Raw genomic sequence first — 14,959 nt, 5'->3', positions numbered from 1 at the left:
AAGCAGATAGGACAGTTCTCGCCCGAGCACCAAAGCCCGCAGAGACGCTCCATAAATAACAGGAGGAACGCGGCGGCGAGTTCACCGCAAAGTTTCCCTCCTTGCGCTCCCACGTCTCCTCAAAAGCAGCTCTGATGAGGGAAATCTGGGAATTTACCGACAGAAGCGAAGCAATTACATCTTAGGTCCCCTTGAATTATTCATCAGCCATTGTTTGAGGGATGCTGGGCATTCCCTTAGAAACAACACAACTGTGCTACATTCGTGGCCCCGAAGACGAGTGCTGGGAATCCAACTCGCAGCCGCTGGGATCCGCGGCTCCACAGCGCCACCCTGTGGCCACAACCAGACACGAGGCTCGCATGCGGGATTCTTTATTTCGTTTCAAATATCCTGAGGCGACAGCAGCATTTCCAATACAGAAGATAAAATAATGCTGGCAACAACCAGCCGCATATTTGGAGTCAAAGCTCGCAAATGCAACAAATACAGTTGGAGATATGAGTTCACTGTGCCCGTGCCGCTTTTAAGTGCATTATATAAGATTTCAATACACTAATCAGGCTCCGTTCCTGAAGCAGCAAGCCCTATATGAGGATTTAAGTAACACAGTAATGTATATTATGACATAACTAAAAGTTCAGAGGTTCGATCGCGGCTGCCAAGCGCTATTTCTGCCGCGTGTGAAGCGTTCCCATAGTGGTGATTATACAACTAGTATTTATTAAAGTAAATATTAAAGTCATGGCATCTTTCTGGGTCCCTCCAGGAAGATGCGCACCGAAACACCCACATCCCAAAGCAAGACAGATATTTATATCTATAAAAAAATAACAATAAAAGAAAAACACACGCCTGTTCTTGGTTTTCATACACACCAACATTTGCCCGAAATAACCGAAGGAGCCAGCTGCTCCAACATCCGCTTGCAGCTCAGACACACACAGTCTGCGTCAGAAAACTAAGGCACACAATTTCAGGTCACTTTTTGGCATAAACAAAACAAACAAAAACAAAAAAAACTCAGCAGATTAGCCGCAGCCATGATAGCTTATAACTGAACTGTGGCTATTTTTGTCTTTTTTCCTCCCACACGAAGCAGTAAACAAACAGGGAAAAGAAACAAGGAGCCGATTCGGACGAGCCGACATCGGGAAGGAGCGTCGTCCACGCATTTGGGGTCGACGCCGACTCTTCAACCGCTCCGGTGGTTCCAGCAAGGATCCTCTCACCATCCATCCAGTCCTAGTTTTGGTCGGTAAAGATCACGGGGAGGGGAGGTGGCACTTTTTCTTTCCATTTGACACCCCATCGCTCACACGTTGATCTTCCTTAGCTGCTCATACGTGAGAAAGAACTGGAGACGGAGTGAAGGAGCACGGACGGAGGAGTGGATGCTAACAATGACCGCGGCTCAAAAACAACCCGTCTCAATCTACGCTGCCGCCGCGAGTCGATAAACTTGTTACATCTTTTTTTTTCAGCCTGGCTGGAGATCCGTGATGACCTGCCAGCGCTTCCCTCTCTCTCCTGGTCCCCTCCCTGAGCACAGGCAGTGGCAGCGCTAATGAGGAAGTGCTCTCAGAAGGTTACGTAAGGGGGTGAGCAGGGACCGAGGCATTAAACAGAGTGTGTACAAACACACCGGCGCTCTAACGACACAATTAAAGGATACGATGATGTTCCAGGGTCCCAGGCGGAGCCAGTTTGGAAAAAACCCCTTGTAGAGCGCCATGAAGCCCTCGTGGCGCCACGTCTAGAGAAAGACAAACATGTTGAAAGCTGAGTGGTTGGTGGAGGGGGGGGGGCCTCAAAAGCGCCCCCAGACCCACAGGTGTGGTACTGACCTGCAGGATGCAGTCCAGGGTTCCCTGGTACAGCGCTCCGCCTCTCTGGTTCATCAGCCTCGTCCGGACTACGTCCACCGGGTTGGAGGCCAAAGCTCCCGCCAGGCCGCAGACAAAACTGGACCTGGGGAGGGATGATAAGCAACCAACAAGCTTGGCAGCTGGTCTGACTTTACTCGTTGCATCCGAATATGCAAAAACAAGTTTCTAATAACTTTCATAAGATGAAAAGCGCCAGCTGCTTGTAAAGTTATCCTGGAGAAGCACGTGGCCCTTCGTAAACACCATCAGACTGAAAACAGGACTCTTACAAGAAGTGTGTGTACACCGTGTCCCCCATGTAACCCGACAGGATCAGGTGCTTCTTGGTGACGTCATAGGCTGGCAGCTCCACTCCGACAACGATGGCCGCGCGCTGAGCCGTTAGCGAGACGCCCTGAGGCAGAAAGAGCAAATGTAGAGAGGCGTTTCGGGCGCCTGGGCGCCTCTGGCGACAGATGTGGTGCGGATTTGTTCTTCCGTACCTTCCACAGCCCCCGTGTCCCCTCCTGCTGGTAGATGTTGATGAAGTTCCCCATCATACTGCCCTGGATTAAATTTCCCTGAGCCTGCATTCGGATCTGGGAAGAGAGACAGAGACGCCGCAACGGTCAAAACCCGAGGCGCTACAAGCAAAACCAGCGCAGAATCTTGACGTTTCAACACTCCACGCTCAGTCGTTAAGCTGGCTATATTTGGGCGCCAGAGCCCAATATAGGGAATTTTGGCAACGTCTTCCGTCCTCGTTTCCAGGAATTCTCAAGAGCGTGCTTAACTTGGTCGTGTTTGTCGGGGCTGCTGCTTAAAGTCGGCTCGGAGCTGATCTGCCCCCAGCTCGTAAAACACATCCTGCTCCAGATGAGCCACAGTGGCTAATGCTAACGCTACATGAGATGATTACATTACCTCAAAACTAATATTAGCACGTTAGCGCGAGTCTCTTCCGCTCTTTATTTTTAACCACTAGACTTTATCATGTTGAAGAGCATTTAATTAAAAACAGAAGTTTTCTATTCTAAAAAAGAAAAAGTTCAACATGATAAAGTCTAGTGGTTAAAAATAAAGAGCGGAAGAGACTCGCGCTAACGTGCTAATATTAGTTTTGAGGTAATGTAATCATCTCATCTCAAGAGCATTTAATTAAAAACAGAAGTTTTCTATTCTAAAAAAGAAAAAGTTGAATTATACATTAAAGAGTTTTATGTGTTGTTGGTAACTGGCAGCATGACTGTGCAAACGTGTCCAAGACAGATGCAACATGTGTTTCTAAGCGACGCTGTAAAGGTACTAATGCACCTGAAGGTTTGTCCGATCCTCAACAATCAGCTCTAGGTTTAACTTTTCCGCTCGGTCGCCCTCTGTTAACATAAAGTGCCCCCACGATCCTTTTAGCGCCACAACAGCCAATCTAAGCCCCTCTCTCCTGCAATAACACTCAGCATCTGTCCACACAGAAAAGTTGACCTTTTGGGACAGGACGGAGCACAACGGACACAAGCAGAGCGTCCTCACGCGAAAAAATGTGCGTTACTTCAAGGACGATCCGATCTTAGCCAATTAGCATGTTGCCAAGACGCGTGTCTCCTGCAACAGCACCTTCATTTCCTACATTCTTAACTAGTCCATTACAGCTAAGCATACATAAAGGTACAGACCCTTCACATTTTTAAATCAATTATTTATATAGAGCACCATGTTAAGTCTCAGTTTCCATCTCTAAATAAAAATCAAGCGGGAGTCTGTGTTGCATCAACACGCCCTTTCCTCCACTCGGCACGCTCCAACACCTCCAGCCTGGGGTTGTGACAGTCCCTCACCCTGTGATCACCCTATAGGCCCGTCTGAGGCCCAGAGGTAGAGCAGTTCCACATAAACGCAGAGCCTGATCCTGCCTAACCTGCTCCACAGCTCTGAGCTCACGGAGCTCCTAAAAACTCCCAAGTTAAAACCAACTTTGACTGCTACCTTCAGCACATCAGTGGGGTTGGCGATGGTCGAGGATATGACTCCAGAGAGGATACCACAGATCACGTTGGTTAGCAAAGTCTCATCTGAAAGACAGGAGAGCATTTCGTCTGACACAAGCAGGCCCGAATGGCAAAATGCACATCTGCAACTGCCTCTAATGGAAGGCACATGTCGGGAGGGGGGCGAGAGACACCAGAAAAGCTCACCCTCGGGTCGCTCAACCAGCAGTCGCTTGAAGCTCTGGTATGTGCCGATTTTAATGGTCCCGTAGGAGGCCTGGCGCAGCATTGCAGGGGCGATCCTGTAAAGGTCAGAGATTATTAGAAGTTTCAGCACCAGGCAATCAGACAGAACCCCAGAAACTTGGTTTAGGGGAGTTTAGGAGACAACTGAGTCAATGGCCCAGACTGACCCTGAATACAGAGCCCGGGGCCCCTCCTCTCTTCCTATCCTCATCATAGCGTGGAGCATGCCTCTGTACCGGATCTCTCGGTACTTGCTGTCGCCCACCTGGCCTTGGACCTGGAGCCGAGTCTTGGCTAAGTCGATGGGGAACGTCCCTGGAACAGAAACAAAGAGGTTGTTTTCCAGGACCGACGCCGACAGCAGATCGCACCGATCGCAGCGTGCGTGGCCTCCGCCGGTGTCTGCGCCCATCACTCACCGCATTCCGCCGTCACGGAAGCGAGCCCGCCGAAGACAAAAGGCTTCCAGTTGAGGCTGGACATGTCCTCCTCCAGTCCCGTACCGAGTCACGGCGCAAACTTACCCGAGCCGGGGGAAAGGCAGGCGCAAAGGTGGCACTTTAGGAAGATTAAAAGCGCAACTGCGGTTCACTTCGGATCCGGTCTTGCAGCGCCTGCGCCCCTTTCCTGCTGCCAGAGGCTCCGCCCACCGCGAGGTTTGAATGGCTAATCAAGTCGCTCGCCACGCCCACATCCTGTTGCCTCGCAACCGTGCCAGACAGTCCAAAAGAGCCAAGAGCTTCTTTTAGATTTTAGTCTTCATTTAATAAGAATTTAAAAAATAAATAAATAAATAAAAAGCAGAATTAAATATGAAGAAAATATTGAACAGGGAATTTTAGTTATTATATTTGGAGAAGTCACAGAACGGCTCATATTTGATTCCTACTGTGGTTTTATCACACTATAATTCTCTAGTAATATGCTGCCCAGCATATTTATCATTTCTTTTTGAGATAGAAATCTCATTTCTCCTCATACCCACAGTATCATACATCCCAACAATGCTGCCAGCATTACCAATAAGTTACTAAACCAGCAAATATCTTTCATCTCTTAATCAATGTTACAATGCACAAGAATATTTCAATTTGCTAATATGTCTCTACGAGCATGCACGTGATCAGCATTTATTAGCATTTCTGCAGCACATTTTACTTTATTTAATGATATTCTGAGGCAAAAGTCTGTGACTCACGTAGAGATTAAATCAAATATGGATTTCAGATTTTTGTTTTCACCAGATTTCCCATCAGGACACAAGCTTTTGATTGATTCTAAAGAGTAATGTCAATTGCAGCAGGGACACATTCGTCGCATCTCCAACCTCCTCCAGAAAAATGCTTTATTTATATTTGTGCCTCCATCAGGATATTTTTATTAGAATCGAGACTGTAATTCTGGTCGTCGTGATACAGTGAAAAAGAAGGAACAATATTCTTTTTTTCCGTGAGCAGTGGTTAAAATATTCCGTGGAGTCGAGTGTTGTCCACTAGAGGGCGCCAACGCACCGCTGCAACGGTCCTGCAGGACTCCGGCAGCTTCTCGCAGCTAAAGCTTCACCACCACCGCCCCAGTGCATCAGTCATTAAAACGAGGACTAATTAGAAAACACATTATCCAGTAGGTCAAAGTAATAATGGGCCTGCATAACAGTTGAAGACCGTGTGATTTTACATGGTTGATGACTCTCCTTATCACAAGAGATTCTTTACAGGATGAAAATATTGCTTCTTTAAATGTTTGAGTTCCTGATCACATCTGTCCTTATGATCTCAAAGCCCTGGATCATTTCTGCCGCCAGCTGAACATTCATCTCGAGCATATTTATTATGGTCATATGCTAGTTGTATTGTTTGATGAATGGCTAGGCTATGGGTCAGTGAACGCAGCATTGCCATCAGTACATTATTAATGACCAAGGAGAAGAGAGGAGGTGTGTGTATAAGGCTGCACTTCTCTTGAGTGTTTGCGTGGCTGAATAACACCGAATCGACGTACGGAAATAGATGAATGGAAATATCGCCGTTTTATCTGAAACCAATAAGTAGAAGGAAGCGTGTTGCGCCCGAAATGGCCGCATTTAATGTGGGTGATCCGTCACGTGGAAGCAGAGAGCAGATCCAGGATAAAGGAGGAGGATATATCTGTGTTTGGTGGCATACAAAAGGAAGGAGGATACAGTTGTCCTGAGAGGGAGGCAGCCCAGAGCTGGATTTTCTATTTGTTTGAACCAAATGACCAGTCACAGTCTTGAAACATTTCGTCCTCAAATCCCATTTACAGACTTTTTAAAAAAATTATTGCTGGGAAGCATCTGTGTCAAAGAAAGGCCAGGCTGCCCAGCCTTTTATGCATGACCCCCCCCAAATCAGGCCTGAAGTCCACTGTGCTCTCACTGCTTTCATTAAATGGGGACGCTTGTCTGGACTCATCGTGTGAGACTCCAGGAACGTCGCAATAATGTCACTAAGCATCACCAGGCCGCCGCTTTACCAAAGCTAACCGCGGCGTGAGGCGCTCAGCTAGCTTATGGTTGTGGCAAATGCTAATCGATAAGCAAATGGTTGTGTGGGTGTTACTGTAAGATAGGAGATCATCGAAGAGATCACACGGTGGATGTGACAGAGGATCCCAGTTTGTGGTTACGGAAGGCGAAATAACAGCGAGGCACTCGTGTAGCGTAGCAAATCCCCCCCCCCCCCCCCTTCCCCCCACACACACACACAAATTATTATTATTTAATGTAATAACATGTTCAGCTCACGAGGCGTAGATAACGTGACATTTACACTTTGTTCTGGGGGGTTTAAACACCCACACATGTCCTATAAACAAGAAGAGAACATTCCCTTTTTTCCTTTTTCTCAGGGGAAATGTGCTGTTTTAGCACATCTAGAGATCCAGTTATTGGAATAATCCATGAACTCTATTTTAACTCAGTGTTGTATTAATAGATTATATTCACTATAATCATTATAATCAGATTTATTATCTCATTCTGTGCCCCCCCAAAAAACTTTTGGAGTTCAAGAGATGAACAGACAATGTCAACAGATTCTTTAAATGTAAATAATAAGTGCACATTGACAGTAAAATAAAGAATTTTAAAGTGCCTCCATCGGCTGGAGGCTTTGGAGGCCACAACGTTCACATTCAAATGGGCGGCTTCTTCTTCACCCACCAGCAGTTTACCAATCCCTTACTGCAGCCCGCCACCGGGGGGCAGCCAAGATGCCTCGGCAGGAGGTTCCTCGTCCAACCAACCACCATCGTGGGTGCTTGTGTTGCTTTGGTTCCTCCCTTTGTGGTGATGTATTCGAACCCCCCTCAGGGCAGCGCTGAACTTAATGAGGAGTGAAGGCTTGTCCACTGTGGTTAGTGTGTGTGTGTGTGTGTGTGTGTGTGTGTGTGTGTGTGTGTGTCCCACTTGTTTACCCTGCCCCTTCTCACTCAGCTTCTGGAGACAGCGTGGACTCTCCGCTACAGTGACGCCTGCGACGCGTCGCGCTCCCATTGGCCGGACGCGTGCGGATGGGAGTTGTGAGTCTCAGATACACACTTACACATCACCATGACGCAAAAGTGACTTTCCAGTCCTCCCCCCTCCCCCCCCCCTCTCTCTCTGTTGCATTCATTTCCACAAATCCCCTCACTTCATGTCTCTGGGTCCATATAAGGAATTCTCAATAAGCGTCATCGTAAATCCGAAAGACTCGCGCTTCCTCCACCTGTTAATCCTCCTGCTGGAACCCTGAAGGACAGCGTCCCAGCGTCCCAGCGTCCCAGCGTCCCAGCGTCCCAGCGTCCCGATGTCTCCTCAGCACCTCCTCAGGGTTGTTGTCCTGTCAGCAGGATTTTCAGTTTGCAAGGTGGAGAAAAGAGGACGTTCCAAGGCCTTTTCCCCGACCCTGAAGAACCCTTTTCTGTCCATGCTGGTTATTCCAAAAGGATATGACTGAATATGGGTAAAAATAACCCATTTAATACTTTTTTGGTTTTACTTCATTCAAAAGGAAGATTTAATCTAATCTAGTTTTGCTGACTCAGGCCTCTTCTGAAGAAAACCCATGAAAACGCTTTTTTTTTTACACACTAACACTTGGTTTAATCACATTTTCCACACAAATTTGACAAATTTGGGCCTTTTAACAATAAAAACCAAACCGCGAGCGACCGCCTTTTTAGGTTTTGATGCCCAAACGTGTTTAAAGGCCCAAAGAGGATGAAGAAGATTGTTCCCATCATAATTATCTTCAGTTCTCCTCTGCTTTAGGTCTCTATTTAGAGCCATTAACCCAACATGTGTCTGCTCCCCTCCCACCCTCCTTCACCAGGCCTCTAATAGCCTGGATTAGCTGCCTCTTTAATAGACTCATCCATCTCCTTTGTTTATTCACTAGTTTTCCTCTCACACACTTTCCTCTTCCTCCTTCTATCTCTCTCTCTGCTCATGGGCAATTACACAAACCAATGCAGTTTGTTTCCCTCTCGGCCCGCCTTTTAGGGGACGAATAATGAATGGATTTGGCCGACAGCTTTGGATTTACTTTAAGGTCGGATGTGTTATTCCGTCGCTGAGGAAAAAGGTGAATTTGCGAGGCATTAGCCATGCAGATTTATGCAAATTCCTCCCCGATTTTTCCCTCTCCTCTGATTGGCCGGCGCTCCGCGGCCCGATGAGGCAGAGCTTGGGACCCAATTTGCATCGCTTGACGATAAAAGGGGAGGAAGGGAAGAGACGGCTTTCCCGTCGGATGACGTGGGCGCTGCGGCAGTCGTCAGCCGCGTTCGAGACACCCGCCAGTGGCTCGGATAAAAAGTGGACGTGGCGTCAGGTGGCGTCACGAGCCCCCTCCAGAGGGCAAATGAAGGACGAGTCCACTTTAAAGTTCCATGCAAGACATTTAAAAGAATTCACTTCAATGTTGGATGTTCTTATTTTTGCTCTGAAAACCTGCACGTTTGTCTTCAGTGGTATTCACAGTGAGAGTGTGTGTGTGTGTGTGTGTGTGTGTGAGAGAGAGAGAGAGAGAGAGCTTGTCTACATGCTGTTTATTGATTATCTGCCATTTCTTCTAATCTGTTTGTAAAGCAGCATCTGTGCTGCGCGCACACGTTTATTTGAAATTCTTCTGGGCGACTTTAATTCCAAAATTCCCGATTTCTCCCCGTCTCTGCGAGGTGCGACTGCGATGCTGTTTACACGAGGGCTGCAGCCTCCGACGCTCACCTCCAGCTCCTCTCCCCTCCTGAGCCGACACCTCGTCTCACATCTCCTTGTGTTTTCCATTTGCTTGATTCCCTGAAGGGAGGAAATTTCCTCTTATCAGTTCAACCCAGATGCAGTGCTTTTCTGGGTTGTGTGTGTGTGTGTGTGTGTGTGTGTGTGTGTGTGTGTGTGTGTGTGTGTGTGTGCGTGCGTGGATAATCCCCCATGCCTTGCTTTCATTGGCTCAGGCTCTTCCCGGAGCTGATTCAGAAAAGGGAAACCGTTTGTATTTGCAGGCACGTGTGAGTTGTTAGCCCCAGTTTCAGCTCATTAGCTTTGACATCACTGTCCTCGTCCATATTTGTGACGTCCCCTCTCTTCGTTCCCAAACTCCGGGTTTTTCCGCCCACATTCGGGGGTCTTGCTGCTTCATTCAGCTCTGTGGTCACCGTCACCATGGATCTTTGTGCGGCCCTGTTTCCAAAAATGAGCAAAAAAAAAAGGAGGGGGGGTAGAAACCCTCACCCTACTGCAGTTGCCATAGTAACTAGCAATTCACCGCATCTGGCAAATTATAGGTCTGTATGGAAGGGTGAAAGGGTGTGCACGTGCGTGCACGGCAGTGTAAAGTGTGTGTAATTGTAGGCGAGGGGGAACTTCTGCATGCAAAAAAAAATCCTCTTCTGCTCAGGTGAAAATGAAAAATCAGCACACAATCATGTGATGGATGATGTTTGGGTGCGTGCGCGCGCACGCACGAGCACAGCCGTGGACATCAGCTTACAGACTGTGATGTCTCGTGAATGGTCCGGGCAGTCGGAATAATGGGCGGGGCCGACACAACATGGTCGAGCGGCGAGCGGATGACATAACCTCCGTGTGGAGATGTTGGAGGCGGCGCGGCGTCCTCGCCATCCTGGTTCACACGTAAACCCCATAAAAGTAGGTCGGGGACATTGTTCCACTGCAGGACATTTACAGCAGCCTGCAAACTGCACAACGGGCTCTGATTTGCAGATGGAGTCTTTCTATCTTTTAAGAGGCCCTTGACTCTATTTGGCTTTAAAAGGACTTTAATTAGCGCCGCTAAAAGCGTTAGCCAGGGCCATCAGGACGCCGGCGCCGCTTCCAACCACCGGCAGGAGGTGTTTAATGCCTGAGCCATCTTGGGGTGACACAAAGTCCTCTTTATACCTGTAGGACTTTAGGGGGGGAGACAAGCAAGAAAATGGAGGAGAGGGGGAGGAGATGGACAGCAGATAGAGGAAAGATGGAGAGGCGGGTGAAAACAGGAAGAGGAAGCCGGGTGATGGATGGATGTGTGTTTTTGCGTGTGAGGGGAGAGGAGCGCGGAGAGAGGTGTGTGTGAGGGCGCCATTAAAGCCGTGTACTATAAATCTGTGACAGAGCGTGTGTGTGGAGATAACGGAGGGACGTCTCTCTCCATTCTGCCTCTGTCGGGATGATGAATGCGGCCTTTTCTCCCTCACGGTGAAACATTAGAGGCGCGGGGCGTCCGTGCACGTGTGCGATCTGAGCCAGTATGTGGCCAACATGTCTGATGGCGCCGCGCTCCTTATCAGGACTCACATGAGGTACTGTAGGCAGGCGGGCGAGGGGGGCGAGGGGGGGGAGAAGAGCGGCGAACTGACCCAGACGCGCAGTCACGTGCACGCCGATGACCAGCAAAAGGGAGGAGCTGACAGTGACAGCTCTGTTGATCAGCAGCTCCCGACGTGGCAGCTGTGATTGATCACACGGCGGCGAGGACATTCCGCCGCTCCGCTCTTCATTTAGCTGACAGCGTTTTCTTTATGGCACCTTGTGTTATGGTATCATTATCACGCCAGCGCCGCCGGAGCCCCCGAGGAATAAATCTTCATAATCCTCCACCTCCCCCCCCCCCGACTCCCGCCGCCACCGCGTGATGCAGCCGCGCCGCGCCCGCCGCTCGGGCGTCTCTGTCGCCTTCACGCCGTTCACGTACGGCTGCTGCGGCTGTCACTCCGATGACGTCATCGGCCGGAGAGGAGGCGGGGGGGCGCGGGGCCCTGCGGAACGCCGTGGGACGGCAGCAAAACAGCTACTTCCGAGAATCGGATTGGTTGAAATCAAAACGTCATGTGTAAGTTTGAGGGGGAAAAGCTGCGGTAGCTGCTGAGGCTACCTGACGCTCAAATTGCTCTTGGAGGTTTGACCTCTGACCTCGTCGCAAATCGCTGTGGAATAATTTCTCTTCTCTAAATGAACCTCAATAGGGTCAAATAAAAAATGTCTCCCGCCGCCTGTCTCCCCTTAAAATAATCTTCCAGTGGAGGAGAGGAAGACAAAGCCTGGAATATCTGCAGAGTGAGTTGGAGACAGAGATGGAGCGAGGAGGGAAAAGGAAGAAACACAGAGTTGATGACGGAGGAAATGATGAATGGGCGGAAACAGACGCAGATGGGCCGCGGCGGGCAACCCCGAAAGACTGTTGAGATGTGAAATCAATCCTGTTATTTTAAATTTCCTATTTTGATGTAGTCGTTTTGAGAGAGTTCTTTGTGTGTATTGGGTTTTTCCATATTGCTGAAATTGTTGGGAGGTCGTGACTCCTCGGGGGACATCTGAGAGGAATCAGACCAAATATGGTAAAGAGGGTGTTGAGGAAGAACTGAACCAGCGGCTGGCGCCGACCACCGGCTCGTGGTGATGATCGGGGCTCTTCCTGATGAACTCGTGAGCAGTGCTCAGGGACCTGTGGCACCCAGAAGCTTCAAGTAATTCCAGTATTGTGTTATAAATACAAATCACACACATTTCATTCATGTGCATGTGTGTCTGTGTACAGCGGATAGCCTTTGCATTCCTCAAGCTATGCTAAGCTAACCTGCGTCGCAGGAATTAGCACGGTGTCACTCACGAAGACAGCGGGCGTCAGAGCTGTTACCCAAAAACACCACGCTTAGCGTCTCCAGCTGTTTTAATTATTTTGCTGGAAAATGTACTCATTAGATGACACTGTGAAGTATATTTTGAAAATGTTAATGGGGTGAAAATAAAGCTAATGGAATGGAAAAATCAGGGAGAATGACAGAGAGACAAATGGAATTCCGGTCCGTTTGTCTTTCAGAAGCTACGCGTGGCAGCTAGTTCATTAGATCTTTGTCTCCGTGGTTTGGTGACTAGCAGTTACGTCACACGAGTTAATTAGCCTTACTTGGCCCTCACTCTGGAAAAGTAGAATTTTGGCCAACAACTAAATCGATAATGGATAAATCTCTCTCTCTCTCTCTCTCTTACCATGTTACACGCACACACACACACACACACACACGCACGCACGCACGCACGCACCACCATAATGGAGCAATTATCCTCTCCAGTTCCGATCTGCACCTCTGATTGTAATTTGCATTTATTATTAGCCTTCAGCCTGCCAGAGGCTGCGAGGCGCAGGGATGGTCGTGCATGGCGGCACACGGACAGACGTGCACAGACGATCCACGCACCCGAGGACGCGATAACATCAGCGCGACATATTGTACACACGCACGCACGCGCGCACGCTTGGGCCCTGCGAGCGCCGCGCGTCCATATTCTTGCATGACAGATGAAGTCGTTTGAATTTGATTCGTTTTGCTAACACTGATTCCTGTTAATGACGCTCCGACGGGTGAAGTGTGTTCTGCAGCGTCCCATTACAGACGCACGCGCTTCACAATCCATCCTGTGACAAGCGCGCGGCGTGTCCGTGTCCCTCTTCCCCGGTCTGTAAATGCCCCCCCCCCCCCCCCCCCCCCCCTCCACCCGGGCCCCCGGGCTCATCATATGGAAATTTGCGAGTTGCAGAGTCTCTCAAGGCGCGTCGAGGACACACAACCCACCGTGGCGCTAATAGACACGCACGCAGGTGCTCGCACAGACGCGCGCGCGGAGAGGGTGTGCGGGGGGGCACTGAGCTGTGAAATGATTCTGTTATCATGTGGCCTGGATGGAATATATTTTCCCATCAACCTTCTCTGGCTGGTGTGTCTCATGGACTCTGTGGATCTGTGCGCGGGAGTGGGTGCGTGCACGCGCGTGTAGTTCTCTCTAAACAACAAGGTGACGGTTTCGGTGCCTTTTTGTGTGGCTTACATTTCACCTTGGTGGCGCTGAAATACTATAAAATCTCAATTGATCTGATTGGATATTAACGAACTGTTGACAGCTGACGTTGACAGACGCAACACCCACATTCGGAGGTGCCCCCGGTTCAGTGGAGAGCCCGGTTGCATGAAACCTTGCCCCCCCCCCCCAGGGTGAGCTCACTGCACAGCGTAATTGACGTGAACCTGGCCCCTATCACCTCACTTTTCTCTGCACGGTGCTTCATACTCTGCCAGCTGCTAAACCAGCTTGTCAGTCATGTGCTAATTTGGGGAGCCTCATTCCTGCACCTGACTGTTGATACTGTATCCTCTTTTGGATGGAATAAAACATAAAACCTCAGAGTCGGGTGCAGGGGGAGGAGATCCGACCCCATTGCCGACACAAAGTAACGCCGTGCTTAAGCATCGGCTCTATGGATTCAACACTAAAGGCAGCTCTTGTGATGAATGCGCAGCTAATGTAGCAGTTACAGCCATTTATTGGATGAATTATGGCTGACACGGTGGGTGAACACGGAGAGCTTGGCTTTGTTCGAGAAGGTCCTGCAAAGGGGGGAACTCTCATTTCCGAGCTCTGGGAAATTCTTGGACATCCGGTGGCTGGTTTCATAAACGACTCATAAACGAATTGATCACAAGATGATGTCGACTGTCGCTCCTTCTCCCCTCGGTTGGTGGAAAAGACGACCAAGACGAGCAGGCTGAAAGTTGCTTCCTGTTCTAGTACACAGGCAGATAAACATTGCCTTCCTGTTCGCTCTTCATCACCCCAATGCGAGCTTATATTTTATTATTCCCAAATCCAGATAGTTGTGAATCCTTTTAAAAAAAAAAAAAAAATCAGACAAATTAATTAAAATGTGCGAGGCAGACACTAGTTTCTACGTCACTGGACAAATTTCCTACTCGCTTGTGAAGGCACCATTGGATTAAAGTTTGCCCGTTGCTATGGCAACGGCGATCGTCATTCCCTTGTTGCGTCACACCAAATTTGGTTCTCTAACTTTTAATTACAGGGAATAACGTGATTATTTAATTTCTTGTCATATAAAGACATAGAGTAAGAAGACCGATATGAAGCTGTGTCCGACTCGAGTCCGATAAAAGGTGCGTAGCGATTAGCTCTTGGCTCATCAAACCCAGCTGATGAATTAGCTCATTAGCTTCATGCTAATTCACTAGCCGGCCTGCTAATAGAGAATTCAACTGGATTTATGTTAGTTTTTATCTTCTTAGCTCAGAGGCTTCTTCGCGTCTGAATCAACTTTTTTTAACCACTATTTCACAAAAAAAAAAAAGGTTTTTCACGCAAATACAGTTTGTTTCACAATCTTTACACGTTTCTCCGCCATTTGCAGCTTCAACATGCTTTACACCGCTGCAGCCGCCGTTTTCTGACCCGGTTCGTCTGTGGACAACATCAGTCAGGACCCGTCCTAACTGGTCTGACAGAGGAAAAACAAGCTGTGCACCATCTTCTGGAACAACCTCCAACAACCACAAATTGACAGAAAT

At 48.8% G+C, this 14,959-nt stretch overlaps 1 protein-coding gene across 1 annotated transcript; it reads right to left on the bottom strand.

The window, feature by feature from the left end:
- Window positions 1–358: 358 nt before the first annotated feature.
- Window positions 359–4,739, bottom strand: LOC130539112 (kidney mitochondrial carrier protein 1). Its single transcript, XM_057057220.1, has 9 exons — window positions 4,519–4,739; window positions 4,267–4,414; window positions 4,061–4,155; window positions 3,852–3,937; window positions 2,372–2,467; window positions 2,159–2,283; window positions 1,848–1,971; window positions 1,676–1,756; window positions 359–1,357 (listed from the first exon to the last, which is right to left on the bottom strand). The coding sequence occupies exons 1-9, from the start codon at window positions 4,580–4,582 to the stop codon at window positions 1,316–1,318; spliced, it is 861 nt and encodes a 286-aa protein (XP_056913200.1). The 5' UTR covers window positions 4,583–4,739; the 3' UTR covers window positions 359–1,315.
- Window positions 4,740–14,959: the final 10,220 nt, after the last annotated feature.

Source organism: Takifugu flavidus, chromosome 15 (assembly GCF_003711565.1).
Source record: "Takifugu flavidus isolate HTHZ2018 chromosome 15, ASM371156v2, whole genome shotgun sequence".
NCBI lineage: Eukaryota > Metazoa > Chordata > Actinopteri > Tetraodontiformes > Tetraodontidae > Takifugu > Takifugu flavidus.
Note: the sequence above shows the minus strand (reverse complement) of the source record. Positions and strands in the feature narration are given on the sequence as shown.